The following is a 19170-nucleotide window of genomic DNA, read 5'->3' on the forward strand; positions in this document are numbered from 1 at the left end:
GGAATCCATCAACATTCTAGAGGAGAACATAGGCAGCAACCTCTACGACATCGGCCAAAGCAACCTTTTTCATGACACATCTCCAAAGGCAAGAGAAACAAAAGATAAAATGAACTTATGGGACTTCATCAAGATAAAAACTTCTGCACAGCCAAGGAAACAGTCAAAAAAAAACTAAGAGGCAGCCCACAGAATGGGAGAATATATTTGCAAATGACACTGCAGATAAAAGACTGGTATCCAAGATCTACAAAGAACTTCTCAAACTCAATACACAAGAAACAAATAAACAAATCAAAAATGGGCAGAAGATATGAACAGACACTTTTCCAATGAAGACATACAAATGGCTAACAAACACATGAAAAAATGTTCAAAATCATTAGCCATCAGGGAAATTCAAATCAAAACCATACTAAGATACCACCTTATGCCAGTTAGAATGGCAAAAATTGACAAGGCAAGAAACAATTGCTGGAGAGGATGTGGAGAAAGGGGATCCCTCCTACATTGTTGGTGGGAATGCAAGTTGGTACAGCCACTCTGGAAAACAGTGTGGAGGTCCCTTAAAAAGTTAAAAATTGAGCTACCCTATGACCCAGCCATTGCACTACTGGGTATTTACCCCAAAGATACAGATGTAGTGAAGAGAAGGGCCATATGCACCCCAATGTTCATAGCAGCATTGTCCACAACAGCCAAAGCGTGGAAGGAGCTGAGATGCCCTTCAACAGATGACTAGATTAAGAAGTTGTGGTCCATATATACAACGGAATATTACTCAGCTATCAGAAAGAACGAATTCTCAACATTTGCTGCGACATGGATGGCACTGGAGGAAATAATGCTAAGTGAAATAAGTCAAGCAGAGAAAGACAAATATCATATGATTTCTCTCATCTATGGAACATAAGAAATAGGATGATCGGTAGGGGAAAAAAGGGATAAAGAAAGGGGGGTAATCAGAGGGGGGAATGAAGCATGAGAGACTATGGACTATAAGAAACAAACTGAGGGCCTCAGAGGGGAGGGGGGTGGGGGAATGGGATAGACCGGTGATGGGTAGTAAGGAGGGCACGTATTGCATGGTGCACTGGGTGTTATACGCAACTAATGAGTCATCGAACTTTATATCGGAAACCGGGGATGTACTGTATGGTGACTAACATAATATAATAAAAAAATCATTAAAAAATAAATAAATAAAAATAAAAATAAAAAATTAAAGGACAAACAAAGAAACCAAAGGTAGAATCGGACCTATAAATAAAGAGAACAAACTGGTGGTTGCCAGAGGGGAGGGAGGTGAGAGGATGGGCAAAATGGGTGAAGGGGAGAGGGAGATACTGGCTTCCAGTAATGGAATGAAAAAGTCATGGGCATAAAGGTCACAGCACAGGGAGTATGGGCAACGACACTGTAATAGCGTTCATGGGGACAGGTGGTAGCTACGCTTGTGCTGAGCACAGCGTAATGTGCAGAGATGTTGAATGACTGTGCTGTGCACCTGAAACTACATTGTGAGACAGCTATTCCCCCAATCATAATAAACAAGATAAAATGAGAATGTGACCAAAAAATAGAGTGCTTTAAACATTTAAGAAATCATGAGAACACGTGATAGTTTAATAATTGTATCATATTTCTTTTAAAATATTAAGAAAAACATAGATCTTTTGAACCTTAAAATCGAGATGCTGAAATGTTAACTGTAATTATCTCCACGTCTAAGGTAATGGAGAGTTTTCATTTTCTTCTTTTTGTTTGCACCTGTGTTCTAAAATGTAAGAATAAACATGTACTGCTTTTGCAATAAAGAAAACAAGCAATGAACCGAGAGAAGATAGTCTCAATGCATGTAATAAACAAGGAAGGTCCAAAACATGTAATAAACTGCAAATCAAGGAAAGGGAAACGATATCTCATATTCACTGAATATTTAGTTTGTTTTTCACTATGACAAATGCTTTTCATGTACTATCTGATGTAATCCTTCCAACAACCTCCTGAGGTCTATACTACTTTCTTCCCGTTGACAGATGGGGAAACTGAGGCTCAGAGAGTTATGTACCTTGCCCGTCCCCTCTGAGTTAGTACAGGGTACGGCTGGGATAGAATACGGGAGTCTGGCTTTTGAGCTTAGCTCACTACACAACACTACCAGAAATCTGATGAAAAAATGCTAAATTCACTAGCAACCAGGGAACTACAAATGAAACAAAAGAAGATGTTACCACTTTCCACATGTGAGACAGATAGCAACTTCAGAATGCTTGAGATAGAGAAATAATGTCAAGTGTTGATGAGAACTAGACGGGTGTATCAGTATAATTACTTGGAGAACAGTTGAGGAGTATCTAGTAAATCTGACGTTTCTTTGATTCTGCCACTGCCCAGTCCATGGCTACACATAAATCCTAGGGGGGGATCCTTGTATATGGAGAAATGTTCAGAGACATTTGTTGCAGAATTGTTTAAATTGTGAGAAACTGGAAATAAATGTTTGACAATAAAGAATTAGGTAAATGAGGGGCACCTCGGTGGCTCAGTCAGGGAAGCATCTGACTCTTGATCTCAGCTCAACCCTTGATCTCTGGGTCCTGAGTTCAGGCCCCCTAGTGGGCTCCATGCTGGATATGGAGCTAACTTATTTTTTTTTATAATAATTTTTTATTATATTATGTTAGTCACCATACAGTACATCCCTGGTTTCCGATGTAAAGTTCGATGATTCATTACTTGCGTATAACACTCAGGGCACCATGCAATACGTGCCCTCCTTACTACCCATCACCAGCCTATCCCATTCCCCCACCCCCTCCCCTCTGAAGCCCTCAGTTTGTTTCCTAGAGTCCATAGTCTCTCATGGGAGGTAACTTAAAAGAGAATTGAAGGTTTGGCCAAAGAATGCAACTTTATGGGGTACCTGGGTGGCTCAGTCAGTTACGCGCCTGACTTTTGATTTTGGGTCAGGTCATGATCCCAGGGTCCTGAGATTGACCCTGAATTGACTCCATGCTCACCAGGGAGTCTGCTTGAGATTCTTCTTTCTTTTCCTCTGCCCCTCCCCCATCCCTCTCCAAAAACAAAACGCAAAACAAAACAAAGATTTTCCCTCTCCCTTTCCTCCTGCCACTTCTCCCCTCCTGCTCAGGCACAGAGGTGCACTCTCCCTCTGTTAAAAAAAAAAATAGATAAATGAGGCGTGGTATACTCAAATGCTCGCTACAGAGAATGCGGTAGGCCTGTGTCTACCAAATGAGTCGATGTCAAAAACATGAGGCTGAGTTACACTTTTTTCAGAATAATGCGGATATCATGCCACCATTATAAATTTTCAGACTCAAACGAGAACAATGCTGTGGGTGCAATTGTCTGTAAGCAAAAGTCAAACCACACGGAGTAGACTTCAGTTGAATGGTAGTGGTTGATTCCTAGGAGCCGGGACTATTCAAAGGACACTTCAATGGTATCTGTAATTATTTAATCTTTTTTAAAAAAGAAAAAGGCTCAGACTAAATAAGGCAAAATATTAACCAGTGTTTATCTGGGGCATGGAAAATGGGGTCTTTGTATATTATTTCTCTCTGTGGGTGTCTGTCTCTTTCTCTCCTATTCTCTCTCTATACAGATAAATGCACACAAATATATAGATATACATATACACTTTCTTTTTCCTTTATGAAATACAGATGGTATTTGTTTCTCAAAATAAAAGTGAGATTAAATAACGAAAGCACAGAAGAGTTAGTATCACAAGCTGAGTCTAGACCAAATCAATTATTAGCCACATTGCTACACATTTGTGTCTAAAATAGTCTAGCTTGGAATTTATAGCTCCTAGTGCAAAAAGCAATGCTAACTATTACTTGTAAGCTCGAGCAGAGACTGTGGACCTGCACGGGCCACTTTTTATGTCATTTTCACCCCCAAATCCCTTACACTGTGGAGAAGCACGTGTGCACACTACACATTTGGCTGTGATCAGATGAACTGACATAAACGTTTAGAGGCTGGAGAGAACCCAGGAAAAGCAATAAAGCAATGGCCTTGAACCATGAACTAGTCACTGTAGAAGAAAGCCTTTGTTCTCAACACTCAATTGTCATTGGGGTGGTGGCAGCCAATATGGGGGCCATCAGTTTAGGGGTAGCCATACAGCCACCCCTAACTTGGGTGCTCACAACCCCAGAAAGGCTCAGGTTGGTTAGAACTTACTTATACGATACCAAATGAGTCCCATGAAGTCTGCCCACGACTCTGGACAGCTCTGACGCAGCCTGGGTCACTGAGCGGTTCTTCTGTGACCAAGTACATTCAGAAAGGCCCTTTTCACATCCTTGTTCCGGAGGCTGTAGATGACGGGGTTGAGGAAGGCAGAGACAACATTGTAGAACAGGGCCAGCTTCTTGTCCCGCTCGGGGTCATACCAGGAGCCGGGCCTCATGTACATGATCATGGCTGGCCCATAGAACATGATGACCACAGTGATGTGGGAAGCACACGTGGAGAAAGACTTGAGCCTCCCCTGGGTTGAGTGGATTCTTAAGATGGAGGCAAAGATTCGCACATAGGAGGCCAGGATGAGGGAGAATGGGACCAAGAGCAGGATGAAACCCAAGATGAAGTCCAAGAAGTCATTGAAGGACGTGTCCGCACAGGCCAATTTCAGGACAGCAGGGACCTCACAGAAGAAGTGGTTTATCTTGTTGGGGCCACAGTAAGGCAGCTGCATGGTAAAGATGGTGTAGATCAGGGCCCCAGCTACGCTAATGCACCAACAGCCTGTGATCATCTTGATACAAATGGGACGGCTCATGAGTAGGGGATAGTGAAGGGGGAAACAGATGGCCACATACCTGTCATAGGCCATAATGGCATAGAGGACACACTCAGCAATGCCCAGGACCAAGAAGATGAACATCTGGGCAGCACAAGCTCCCCAGGAGATGGTGTTCTTTGGACACACCATATTAACCAACATTTGGGGCATGGTGGTAGTGACATAACTCACGTCCACCAAGGAGAGGACACTGAGAAAGAAGTACATGGGCGTGTGCAGGTGTGAGTCCAGGTAGATCAGGGTGACGATGAGTCCATTTCCCAGAAGAGTGATGAGGTAGAGGAGAAGGAAGAAGGAGAACAGGGCTAGCCTGACCTGTGAGTCACTGGAGAATCCCAGGAGGAGGAACTCAGACACAGAGCTGTGGTTCTCCTTGCCAAGGCTCTGCATGGTGGGCTGCCTATTAGGGAGACAAGGGCTTCCCTGCTCTGTGTTTGGCCCTTGGGGGAAGGAAGACATAGCTGACAGAAGCGGAGTCACACACACATAGCGCTTTGCACAGACTCGCACGGATTTCATCAAACCTTGTGGAGTGGGACGCAAAGGGAAGGAAGGATAGGGCATGTGGCACCCGGAAATACATCAGGAGATCTGGATTCCTACCTGTAATGGAACATAGGATGCCTGACTGCCCACAGGTCCTTGTCTGGAAACCACCCCCACCCACAGACGGCAAGGCATTCGGTAGCCATGTTTGTAGCAGGGGACGCAGACAACCAGGCCACTGCTGAGTTGTACCAAAGTGTACACCTGTCCCGGTCTGGAGGACAATTCTCTGCTGAGAATTCAAAAGGACGACACTGTCGGTGTCTATGTCAGTGGGCTGTGTGTGCCTGACGTACAATGTCCCGGAGTCAGTGTGGTGGTAACAGGGTCACAGGGGCGCTGGCGCAATAGAGAAGAAAAGTGGAGCCTTGAGAAATGCTAAAGAGCAGACGTGCAGGGCAGCAGACAGAGACCTCACAGCCCCAAGCCACCGGGAGCGTGACTCTGACTCCTGACTTACAGCCCCAGGTCCCCCTTCGTTTCCTGTGCGTGGATGCCTGTGGGATTTTCTGTTGAATCCTTGAAGTCACTCCCCCATGAGCACATTTCTAATGCAGCTCTTCCTGAATGTCCCGTGGTTGTCACTTACCCAGCTGTGTGACATTGGGAAAGTCCCTTCACGTCCATTGGCCTCAGTCATCCACCTGTTAGAGACGAAACATCTGTGGTACAGAGGGTCAGATGGACAGAGGGACAGAACAAGGCAAGTCACACAAGGGGAAAGAGGCAGAAGAGAGAGGAGGAGACAGGACCAGGTCTGTCTGCGGTTCTGGAAAGGGGGGGCGGGAGAAACAGGGGGGCTGCCTGGGGCAAGTACACCACCGAGAGCCGGCTGAGCCCAGACAGGGAAGGAAAGGGACAGAGGCCATAGGAAGGGGCATGGAGACAGGAGGGAGAAGGAGCTGGAAGAGGACAGCGAGCAGGTGGCTGACGGCAGACCAGACAGAGTGGACAGAGGAGTGGAGCCCGAGGGGGCGGGAAGCTGGAGGAGGGAAGTGCCGAGGGCCAGGTTCCATGGGGAGACCCAGGGAAACGCTGCAGGGGGGCATCTGTGTGAATCACAGTGACAGCAGAGGCTGAGAAGAGGAGAACCAGGGACCCTAGAGAGGGGCCTCACCACTGGCTCCTGCAGAGGCCCAGCAAGCAATCCACAGAGGAGTCAAGAGGTAAAGGGAGGCCGAGCGAGCTGCAGACCCAGTCAGAACAGCAGAGCCAGGGGTGCCTGGGTGGTTCAGTCATTAAGCATCTGCCTTTGGCTCAGACCGAAATCCCGGAGTCCTGGGATCGAGCCCCACATCGGGCTCCTCCTCTGTGAGCCTGCTTCTTCTTCTCCCGCTCCCCCTGCTTGTGTTCCCTCTCTCCCTGGCTGTCTCTCTGTCAAATAGATAAATAAAGTCTTTTTAAAAAAAAAAAAAAAGAAAAAGAAGAGCAGAGCCAGAGCCAGAGCTGCAGGAGGCAGGGGGAGGACAGAGACAGAACCTTGGAGGCAGGGAAGCAGGGCAGCAAGCAGAAACAGAGCCAGGAAGAGACCGACGGACAGGGAGGGAAAGCAAGAAAGAGAAAGGCAGGGACAGGCAGTCGTGCGCCCACTCACACGGACATGAGGAGAGAGACAGGCGGCCGGTGAGCACGACTGTGGCCCAGGCTGGACTCCTCCTCGACCTCCCTGCGAGGTCGCTTGTCCCCAGCATGGTCGGGGCATTGCTGTCCGAGCTTATCAGCCCACAGGGAAGGGGGTTGTGGGCAGGGCTCCCGCAGACTCAGGGGGCCACTCCTGAGTGGCATGTGGCCCCAGGGCCCTAGTCGGGAGAGTCCCTGTAGCCTTTGGCCCAGGCTCCTGCTGAGGAACCTCACTCCCCAAGGACCTCAGGCCGTGGGCTCCTGGAGGCCCAGGTGCAGCGGGGGAGAAGGGGCTCAGCCGGGGTGGCATGGCCCACGCTGGGGAAGGTGTGTGTGGGGCTCGGACAGGGCGCCGAGGGCAGGTCTTTTCTCAGCTGTTCCTCCTTCCCCAGGAAAAAAAAATGAGGCACCAGGGGAGGTCTAGGGTGATGAAGGCCAAGAAATTGTCCTCTCCCGTGCCAAGCGGTGTCCCCGGGGCTGTCTCACCCATTGTGTACTGCAGGCAAAGTGTCTAGGGTCCTGGGGCTTTCTTAATCCACAGACACGCTGGAGGCCCTGAAGAAAACAATACTGGCTCAAAGATCGGGACCTCACAAAATAAAAAACAGTAAATATTTAAATGACTTTCAAAATAACAGTTTATCAGGCAGCGTGAACTCATTCAACTTTCTCATTGTGACATAGTGACACATTAATTATGCTTATGTGGGGCATGGTTACACTTCCCCGTGTCTTATAAATGATGGTACCCATGGAGGTCCTCAACTGCCCAGTGGCTCTCAGGTCTCAGCCCTTCGAGAGGGTATGTTCTGGTGTTTCAGATAACTTGTGAGCAGCTTTCCTCTTGGTGGAGAGAAGAGCCAGAGTAAAGGGTCAGAACTGTAGCAACAAAGACTCAAGACCGATAAGTGAAGAACTTACACCCTGCAATTCTGAGGTAGCAGCAAAGACCTGGGAGCCCTCTGTCTTTTGATGTTTCTGGCCAAAGGGTGAGGAGATGAGTTCTGCCTGGAGGTCAAAGGAAACGTCGCACTCCATCCTTTCTGGGCATGAGAAGGCCGGGTGCTCACAGATGGCCCAGGGGGCTGGCATAGCATTTGGAACGAGGCCTGATATGTCTCCCAGGAGTCAGACTGGGGTTTGGCTTCATTACATAGGAATGGTTTAGTTGGGAGCTGCATGAGGGAGAAGCCACTGTGAGCAGAGCCCCAGAACCTGGCTTCTGGGACAGGAGGCCTCCTCAGGCCGGGCCACCTGGCTCACACCAGCCTGCCTCATGGATGGGGGAGGGTGTGGGAAGCCAGGGCTGGGCGCCCTGGAGCCTCACTGGGTGCTGTGCTCCTCGATGAAGCCCCTCTCTCTCCCAGTGTTGCCACAGTGAGGGCTGGGGGCTTCCTCCTCAGTGACAGGGTCTCTGTCCTGTTCTCTGCTGTCCTGAGTCAGACCCCCACAGGGAGTCCACTGCAGCACTGACCAGGCCACAGTGGCCTCTTGCTCCCGTTGACGGGACCTCAGGATTTGGTGGTGTCTACGGCCAGCTAAAGCCGCACTCAGCTCCCTCTGAGACCCTCAGGACTGGGGGTCTTTGTCTGCCCCACAGGGGAGCTCCCATCCCGAGATCCTCTCACTCTCTGGAGGGCTGTTGCTTTTCTGGCATTTCCTGGCCCAGCCTGGAACAGCCTCTCCCTGGCTGCCCACCCCAAGCGCTAGGGCTGTGGGGGTGTCACCCACCTCCTTCCTCATGTCGCCGGGTGACAATGCTGACCCCAAATTCCAGTGTAGGCTTCCCCCCCACACACACCACCAAGCACATCTCCCATACCAGTCAGTGTCCTGCAAGTCACCTGAATTCTGACAGGCCACCTGGACATAGGGTTGGATCCCACAGGTAAGGGCTCAGTCCTACAAGACTGTCCCCCACTCTCTCACTTCAGACGCCAACTGAAAGTCCATGTTCTCACCTGTGTATCTGACCCCCTCCTTGGGTTCAATTAAAATGTTGAATGGCTTATAGAACTCAGAGAAATATTTAGTACAGATGACCAAGTTGTGTTAAAAGGATGGAACTCAGGAGTAGCCAGATGGAGGAGGCCCACAGAGAGAGGTATGAGGGAGAGGGCACCGGGAGTCCTAGAACATCCAGGTGGTCACTAGCTCAGAGGCTGTCTGAACCCATCCTTTTGGGATTTGATGGAGGCTTCATTACGTAGGTATGACTGATTACATCTCCGGCCATTGTTGATCGAACTCCATCTCCAGCCCCTCTCATTTGCCCAGAGGTTGAGGGTGGGACTGAAAATCCTCTAATCCCACGGTTGGCTCCACCGGCTGTCCAGAAGTCACCTCACTGACACAACACAAGATGCCTTTATGGCTCTCATCACTTAGGAAATTCCAAGGTTCTTAGGAGCTCTGTGCCAGGAACCAGAAGACTAAATCTATATTCCTTCTTATAAATCCCAATATCACCCAGGCTCTGTAGGAAATAAGTGTTCACACAGCTGCTAACGTCATCTTTGAAACCTTCAGCACTCACTTGGTTCCTCCCCTGCTCAAGAACCTTCAATGGTTCTCATCTGTGGGAAAAGTCACGCAAAACGACAACTGCTGTTTCCTGTCTGATCTCCATTCATGTGCCTCCCAGGTAGGCAGCTCTCTAAGAGAGCCCCCGCGGATCGCTACCTCCTGGTAATCACACCTGTGTGTAATCCCCAGCACTTGAGGTTGGTTGGGACCCAGCATTTTCCTTTGAACGAATTAAACAGGGCAAAAGGATGAGATATGACTTCTGAGATTTGATTAAGAAAAGACTGACTTCCATGTTGCTTGAACTGTCTCTCTTGGACTCTTCTCACTTTCTTGCTCTGATGAAGTAAGTTGGCCTGTGGTGAGCTGCCCTATGGAGAAGTCCATGCGTCAAGGAACAGAGGGTAGTCGCTAGCCAACAGACAATAGGGGACTGAGGCCATTGGAGCAATAGCCAGGGCGGAACGGATGGCTGCCAACAGTCACAGGACTCCGTGACAGTAGCGCTGGCCCCAGAACCGGCAGAGCAAGGGCACCCCCCTAGAGCTGAAGAAGCCAATACGGGTCTTTGCTTGGATCACTGTTGCTATTGTTTTGAATGTTCTGGGTTTTTTGGATATATGAGAAAACCCTTTCTCTGCCCCCCAACCTGTCTCTCACACGTGATTTCGTACATCCAGGGTTTTGACCGCAGTGAAACATTTTTAACTGATACCTGATTTTACTAACTTACCAGATTTCAGATACTTAAATTATTCTCTTTACTTAGTGACCTACATTCCATAATTATGTCTTCCTTTTAACCAGGATATACTTGGTCAAATTGCTTGGTAACAAAGATGATATTTAAGAGTTCTCACCTTAGTCGGGCAAGCTGAGATACTATTCAGTAGCAGGATTGAATTGATTCACTTGTGAATTCAATCTCTACAAAGCTGTCCCTGAAAAACTGACCTGGCTTACAAGGTCACAACCTTATAGATGGTAAGAAATATCACCCAGTGGCCAGCAGGAAACTTCTGGAAACTTTGGAGCCTTGACTGGAGGGGAATTCACCCAAATTTATAGGTACTGTGGGTCAAATATGAAGGACAGACTTTCCTGGGATTGGTTTTCCAACCTCAGCATAACGAATAGAGCATTTAAAAAGTTGAATTTGAGATGCCATATGGAAACTTCCAGGCAGAGGTTAACTCTGTGGCTTTAGAAGTGGTTCAATACTGCATGTCTCTAGGTTTGCAAAGCATTCTCAAGATGGACCATATGGCTAACATTTCTATTATGCTGATACAAGCAGTGAGGCCAGACATAATGAGACCAGTTGTTTTAAAATCAAGAATAATTTTTGAAGATTATTTAAGATCACATGGGAAGGTATTGTAAGAAAAAACATCATCTAAGACTTGCAGGAGGGAACAGGGATTTCTTGCTGTCCTCTTGGTACAGTGCTGGATATTGTCTAGGACAATATTGTCTAGGATTATCTAACTTTATAAGGGTGTATTATTTTAATTGACTTTCTATGGCCTTGCGTATTTTATTTATTTATTTATTTATTTATTTATTTATTTTTATTTTATTTTTTTTAAAGATTTTATTTATTTATTCGACAGAGATAGAGACAGCCAGCGAGAGAGGGAACACAAGCAGGGGGAGTGGGAGAGGAAGAAGCAGGATCCCAGCAGAGGAGCCTGATGTGGGGCTCGATCCCAGATCGCCGGGATCACGCCCTGAGCCAAAGGCAGACGCCCAACCGCTGTGCCACCCAGGTGCCCCGGCCTTGCGTATTTTATAACTGTGCACGTGTAACTGTTGAGTTAAAGAAAACTGGTAGCAAGACAAATGATTCGTATTTATAATAATGCAAATAATTCCTATTCATAGAATTGAAAATGGAATTTGTCCAGTAGAAAATATATATTTGCGTCAGCCAAATTCTCCTTTGAACCAATCTTAACATCTTACTGGTTCCTTCATGAATTAATGAGCTTAGTGAAATCTTTGACACGTGTTCATTTAAGAAAAACCATAAAGGAAAAGATTCATAAGTTTATAGAATTCTATTTATTAGAAGTCATTATTCATTTCATCCAAAGACAAGAAAACTCTTCAGCAGTGAGAACAAAGTGACATGATAAATGTCAAAACCTATTATCGAGTAAATAAATCAAGTTACAGAAGAATACATATGGTATAATTCAAATTAAAAATCATCACACAGCCATGAAAAAGGATGACATCTTGCCATTTGTGACAACATGGAAGGACCACCTAGAGGACATTATGCTGAGTGAAATAAGTCAGATTGAGAAAAAAAAGTACCTTCTGATTTCACTCATATGTGGAATCTAAAAAACAAAAGGACAGATTATGGAAAAATATTCCATGCTCATGGATCAGAAGAATTAACATAGTTAAAATGTCCATGCTACCCAGAGCAATCTACACTTTCAATGCTATCCCGATCAAAATACCGAGGACATTTTTCAAAGAACTGGAACAAATAATCCTTAAATTTGTATGGAACCAGAAAAGGCCCCAAATCGCCAGGGAACTGTTGAAAAGTAAAAACAAAATTGGGGGCATCACAATGCCGGATTTCAAGCTGTACTACAAAGCTGTGATCACAAAGACAGCATGGTACTGGCACAAAAACAGACACACAGACCAATGGCACAGAATAGAGAACCCAGAAATGGACCCTCGGCTCTTTGGGCAACTAATCTTTGATAAAGCAGGAAAAAACATCTGGTGGAAAAAAGACAGTCTCTTCAATAAATGGTGCTGGGAAAATTGGACAGCTATATGCAAAAGAATGAAACTTGACCACTCTCTCACACCATGCACAAAGATAAACTCCAAATGGATGAAAGACCTAGATGTGAGACAGGAATCCATCAACATTCTAGAGGAGAACATAGGCAGCAACCTCTACGACATCGGCCAAAGCAACCTTTTTCATGACACATCTCCAAAGGCAAGAGAAACAAAAGATAAAATGAACTTATGGGACTTCATCAAGATAAAAACTTCTGCACAGCCAAGGAAACAGTCAAAAAAAAACTAAGAGGCAGCCCACAGAATGGGAGAATATATTTGCAAATGACACTGCAGATAAAAGACTGGTATCCAAGATCTACAAAGAACTTCTCAAACTCAATACACAAGAAACAAATAAACAAATCAAAAATGGGCAGAAGATATGAACAGACACTTTTCCAATGAAGACATACAAATGGCTAACAAACACATGAAAAAATGTTCAAAATCATTAGCCATCAGGGAAATTCAAATCAAAACCATACTAAGATACCACCTTATGCCAGTTAGAATGGCAAAAATTGACAAGGCAAGAAACAATTGCTGGAGAGGATGTGGAGAAAGGGGATCCCTCCTACATTGTTGGTGGGAATGCAAGTTGGTACAGCCACTCTGGAAAACAGTGTGGAGGTCCCTTAAAAAGTTAAAAATTGAGCTACCCTATGACCCAGCCATTGCACTACTGGGTATTTACCCCAAAGATACAGATGTAGTGAAGAGAAGGGCCATATGCACCCCAATGTTCATAGCAGCATTGTCCACAACAGCCAAAGCGTGGAAGGAGCTGAGATGCCCTTCAACAGATGACTAGATTAAGAAGTTGTGGTCCATATATACAACGGAATATTACTCAGCTATCAGAAAGAACGAATTCTCAACATTTGCTGCGACATGGATGGCACTGGAGGAAATAATGCTAAGTGAAATAAGTCAAGCAGAGAAAGACAAATATCATATGATTTCTCTCATCTATGGAACATAAGAAATAGGATGATCGGTAGGGGAAAAAAGGGATAAAGAAAGGGGGGTAATCAGAGGGGGGAATGAAGCATGAGAGACTATGGACTATAAGAAACAAACTGAGGGCCTCAGAGGGGAGGGGGGTGGGGGAATGGGATAGACCGGTGATGGGTAGTAAGGAGGGCACGTATTGCATGGTGCACTGGGTGTTATACGCAACTAATGAGTCATCGAACTTTATATCGGAAACCGGGGATGTACTGTATGGTGACTAACATAATATAATAAAAAAATCATTAAAAAATAAATAAATAAAAATAAAAATAAAAAATTAAAGGACAAACAAAGAAACCAAAGGTAGAATCGGACCTATAAATAAAGAGAACAAACTGGTGGTTGCCAGAGGGGAGGGAGGTGAGAGGATGGGCAAAATGGGTGAAGGGGAGAGGGAGATACTGGCTTCCAGTAATGGAATGAAAAAGTCATGGGCATAAAGGTCACAGCACAGGGAGTATGGGCAACGACACTGTAATAGCGTTCATGGGGACAGGTGGTAGCTACGCTTGTGCTGAGCACAGCGTAATGTGCAGAGATGTTGAATGACTGTGCTGTGCACCTGAAACTACATTGTGAGACAGCTATTCCCCCAATCATAATAAACAAGATAAAATGAGAATGTGACCAAAAAATAGAGTGCTTTAAACATTTAAGAAATCATGAGAACACGTGATAGTTTAATAATTGTATCATATTTCTTTTAAAATATTAAGAAAAACATAGATCTTTTGAACCTTAAAATCGAGATGCTGAAATGTTAACTGTAATTATCTCCACGTCTAAGGTAATGGAGAGTTTTCATTTTCTTCTTTTTGTTTGCACCTGTGTTCTAAAATGTAAGAATAAACATGTACTGCTTTTGCAATAAAGAAAACAAGCAATGAACCGAGAGAAGATAGTCTCAATGCATGTAATAAACAAGGAAGGTCCAAAACATGTAATAAACTGCAAATCAAGGAAAGGGAAACGATATCTCATATTCACTGAATATTTAGTTTGTTTTTCACTATGACAAATGCTTTTCATGTACTATCTGATGTAATCCTTCCAACAACCTCCTGAGGTCTATACTACTTTCTTCCCGTTGACAGATGGGGAAACTGAGGCTCAGAGAGTTATGTACCTTGCCCGTCCCCTCTGAGTTAGTACAGGGTACGGCTGGGATAGAATACGGGAGTCTGGCTTTTGAGCTTAGCTCACTACACAACACTACCAGAAATCTGATGAAAAAATGCTAAATTCACTAGCAACCAGGGAACTACAAATGAAACAAAAGAAGATGTTACCACTTTCCACATGTGAGACAGATAGCAACTTCAGAATGCTTGAGATAGAGAAATAATGTCAAGTGTTGATGAGAACTAGACGGGTGTATCAGTATAATTACTTGGAGAACAGTTGAGGAGTATCTAGTAAATCTGACGTTTCTTTGATTCTGCCACTGCCCAGTCCATGGCTACACATAAATCCTAGGGGGGGATCCTTGTATATGGAGAAATGTTCAGAGACATTTGTTGCAGAATTGTTTAAATTGTGAGAAACTGGAAATAAATGTTTGACAATAAAGAATTAGGTAAATGAGGGGCACCTCGGTGGCTCAGTCAGGGAAGCATCTGACTCTTGATCTCAGCTCAACCCTTGATCTCTGGGTCCTGAGTTCAGGCCCCCTAGTGGGCTCCATGCTGGATATGGAGCTAACTTATTTTTTTTTATAATAATTTTTTATTATATTATGTTAGTCACCATACAGTACATCCCTGGTTTCCGATGTAAAGTTCGATGATTCATTACTTGCGTATAACACTCAGGGCACCATGCAATACGTGCCCTCCTTACTACCCATCACCAGCCTATCCCATTCCCCCACCCCCTCCCCTCTGAAGCCCTCAGTTTGTTTCCTAGAGTCCATAGTCTCTCATGGGAGGTAACTTAAAAGAGAATTGAAGGTTTGGCCAAAGAATGCAACTTTATGGGGTACCTGGGTGGCTCAGTCAGTTACGCGCCTGACTTTTGATTTTGGGTCAGGTCATGATCCCAGGGTCCTGAGATTGACCCTGAATTGACTCCATGCTCACCAGGGAGTCTGCTTGAGATTCTTCTTTCTTTTCCTCTGCCCCTCCCCCATCCCTCTCCAAAAACAAAACGCAAAACAAAACAAAGATTTTCCCTCTCCCTTTCCTCCTGCCACTTCTCCCCTCCTGCTCAGGCACAGAGGTGCACTCTCCCTCTGTTAAAAAAAAAAATAGATAAATGAGGCGTGGTATACTCAAATGCTCGCTACAGAGAATGCGGTAGGCCTGTGTCTACCAAATGAGTCGATGTCAAAAACATGAGGCTGAGTTACACTTTTTTCAGAATAATGCGGATATCATGCCACCATTATAAATTTTCAGACTCAAACGAGAACAATGCTGTGGGTGCAATTGTCTGTAAGCAAAAGTCAAACCACACGGAGTAGACTTCAGTTGAATGGTAGTGGTTGATTCCTAGGAGCCGGGACTATTCAAAGGACACTTCAATGGTATCTGTAATTATTTAATCTTTTTTAAAAAAGAAAAAGGCTCAGACTAAATAAGGCAAAATATTAACCAGTGTTTATCTGGGGCATGGAAAATGGGGTCTTTGTATATTATTTCTCTCTGTGGGTGTCTGTCTCTTTCTCTCCTATTCTCTCTCTATACAGATAAATGCACACAAATATATAGATATACATATACACTTTCTTTTTCCTTTATGAAATACAGATGGTATTTGTTTCTCAAAATAAAAGTGAGATTAAATAACGAAAGCACAGAAGAGTTAGTATCACAAGCTGAGTCTAGACCAAATCAATTATTAGCCACATTGCTACACATTTGTGTCTAAAATAGTCTAGCTTGGAATTTATAGCTCCTAGTGCAAAAAGCAATGCTAACTATTACTTGTAAGCTCGAGCAGAGACTGTGGACCTGCACGGGCCACTTTTTATGTCATTTTCACCCCCAAATCCCTTACACTGTGGAGAAGCACGTGTGCACACTACACATTTGGCTGTGATCAGATGAACTGACATAAACGTTTAGAGGCTGGAGAGAACCCAGGAAAAGCAATAAAGCAATGGCCTTGAACCATGAACTAGTCACTGTAGAAGAAAGCCTTTGTTCTCAACACTCAATTGTCATTGGGGTGGTGGCAGCCAATATGGGGGCCATCAGTTTAGGGGTAGCCATACAGCCACCCCTAACTTGGGTGCTCACAACCCCAGAAAGGCTCAGGTTGGTTAGAACTTACTTATACGATACCAAATGAGTCCCATGAAGTCTGCCCACGACTCTGGACAGCTCTGACGCAGCCTGGGTCACTGAGCGGTTCTTCTGTGACCAAGTACATTCAGAAAGGCCCTTTTCACATCCTTGTTCCGGAGGCTGTAGATGACGGGGTTGAGGAAGGCAGAGACAACATTGTAGAACAGGGCCAGCTTCTTGTCCCGCTCGGGGTCATACCAGGAGCCGGGCCTCATGTACATGATCATGGCTGGCCCATAGAACATGATGACCACAGTGATGTGGGAAGCACACGTGGAGAAAGACTTGAGCCTCCCCTGGGTTGAGTGGATTCTTAAGATGGAGGCAAAGATTCGCACATAGGAGGCCAGGATGAGGGAGAATGGGACCAAGAGCAGGATGAAACCCAAGATGAAGTCCAAGAAGTCATTGAAGGACGTGTCCGCACAGGCCAATTTCAGGACAGCAGGGACCTCACAGAAGAAGTGGTTTATCTTGTTGGGGCCACAGTAAGGCAGCTGCATGGTAAAGATGGTGTAGATCAGGGCCCCAGCTACGCTAATGCACCAACAGCCTGTGATCATCTTGATACAAATGGGACGGCTCATGAGTAGGGGATAGTGAAGGGGGAAACAGATGGCCACATACCTGTCATAGGCCATAATGGCATAGAGGACACACTCAGCAATGCCCAGGACCAAGAAGATGAACATCTGGGCAGCACAAGCTCCCCAGGAGATGGTGTTCTTTGGACACACCATATTAACCAACATTTGGGGCATGGTGGTAGTGACATAACTCACGTCCACCAAGGAGAGGACACTGAGAAAGAAGTACATGGGCGTGTGCAGGTGTGAGTCCAGGTAGATCAGGGTGACGATGAGTCCATTTCCCAGAAGAGTGATGAGGTAGAGGAGAAGGAAGAAGGAGAACAGGGCTAGCCTGACCTGTGAGTCACTGGAGAATCCCAGGAGGAGGAACTCAGACACAGAGCTGTGGTTCTCCTTGCCAAGGCTCTGCATGGTGGGCTGCCTATTAGGGAGACAAGGGCTTCCCTGCTCTGTGTTTGGCCCTTGGGGGAAGGAAGACATAGCTGACAGAAGCGGAGTCACACACACATAGCGCTTTGCACAGACTCGCACGGATTTCATCAAACCTTGTGGAGTGGGACGCAAAGGGAAGGAAGGATAGGGCATGTGGCACCCGGAAATACATCAGGAGATCTGGATTCCTACCTGTAATGGAACATAGGATGCCTGACTGCCCACAGGTCCTTGTCTGGAAACCACCCCCACCCACAGACGGCAAGGCATTCGGTAGCCATGTTTGTAGAGGGGACGCAGACAACCAGGCCACTGCTGAGTTGTACCAAAGTGTACACCTGTCCCGGTCTGGAGGACAATTCTCTGCTGAGAATTCAAAAGGACGACACTGTCGGTGTCTATGTCAGTGGGCTGTGTGTGCCTGACGTACAATGTCCCGGAGTCAGTGTGGTGGTAACAGGGTCACAGGGGCGCTGGCGCAATAGAGAAGAAAAGTGGAGCCTTGAGAAATGCTAAAGAGCAGACGTGCAGGGCAGCAGACAGAGACCTCACAGCCCCAAGCCACCGGGAGCGTGACTCTGACTCCTGACTTACAGCCCCAGGTCCCCCTTCGTTTCCTGTGCGTGGATGCCTGTGGGATTTTCTGTTGAATCCTTACAGTCACTCCCCCATGAGCACATTTCTAATGCAGCTCTTCCTGAATGTCCCGTGGTTGTCACTTACCCAGCTGTGTGACCTTGGGAAAGTCCCTTCACGTCCATTGGCCTCAGTCATCCCACCTGTTAGAGACGGAACATCTGTGGAACAGAGTAACGGCAAGGAGCATATGACATTCCGTATGTCAAGACATTTGGTGAAATACAAAGCGGTAGACAAATAAAGGGTTAGTAGAAATAGAATGAGTCTGGAAATCAGAAGAGCAAAGGGCTGGTCCTAACTATGTCCTTGACTTGCTGTGTGATCTTGGGTCACTCCATACCCTTCTGTGACCTTCACAGCCCCATTTTTAAGTGAGGCTGTCGGACTTGCCCACTCCAAAGGAAACTGCCAGCTCTGTTATTCTTTGCTCCCAGGAATACCCGGCTGAAGACCTGTGATCACATCAGTGCCATGAGCATCAAGGGGAAGGCTGAGCTGGGCAGTCGGCTGAACAGGACTGGGCTGGCAGGAGATTCCTTTTGGGAGTTGGAGACGTGAGACCAGAGTAGAGGAGAATACATAGCGTGTAGACTTAGTGTCCACACACTTGAATCTTGTAGCCCCTTTACCTGCTCCTAAGTCATGTAGGCTCTCAGAATCCCAGGTTCTTCATGTGTAATACCCCCTCCATAGTGGAGATCATGCGAATTATACCTGGTCTACTGACACTGCTCCAAGAAGGTTGGGATTGTGATAATGGGCAGCTGAGTGGAAGGATTGGTAGAAGGAGGAGAGAGGAGCTATCCTGGTGTTTTCAAGCATCTGAGGCTCCAGAGGATAGGGTGGAAAACAC

At 46.0% G+C, this 19170-nt stretch overlaps 2 protein-coding genes across 2 annotated transcripts; both read right to left on the reverse strand.

Moving 5' to 3' along the window:
- Positions 1-4285: 4285 nt before the first annotated feature.
- LOC113249843 (olfactory receptor 2A12-like) lies at positions 4286-5233 on the reverse strand. The gene has a single exon (XM_026491293.4). It carries the CDS (start codon positions 5231-5233, stop codon positions 4286-4288), a length of 948 nt encoding a protein of 315 aa, XP_026347078.3.
- An 11476-nt stretch (positions 5234-16709) lies between these two features.
- LOC130543402 (olfactory receptor 2A12-like) lies at positions 16710-17657 on the reverse strand. Its single transcript, XM_057310262.1, has one exon. The coding sequence runs from the start codon at positions 17655-17657 to the stop codon at positions 16710-16712; it is 948 nt and encodes a 315-aa protein (XP_057166245.1).
- Between the last annotated feature and the right edge of the window lie 1513 nt (positions 17658-19170).

Source organism: Ursus arctos, unplaced genomic scaffold, assembly GCF_023065955.2.
Source record: "Ursus arctos isolate Adak ecotype North America unplaced genomic scaffold, UrsArc2.0 scaffold_12, whole genome shotgun sequence".
Classification (NCBI taxonomy): Eukaryota; Metazoa; Chordata; class Mammalia; order Carnivora; family Ursidae; genus Ursus; species Ursus arctos.

Excerpts from the sequence above, each read along its gene's own strand:
- LOC113249843 (XM_026491293.4), bottom strand. The coding sequence starts at position 5,233 with ATGCAGAGCCTTGGCAAGGAGAACCACAGCTCTGTGTCTGAGTTCCTC.
- LOC130543402 (XM_057310262.1), bottom strand. The coding sequence starts at position 17,657 with ATGCAGAGCCTTGGCAAGGAGAACCACAGCTCTGTGTCTGAGTTCCTC.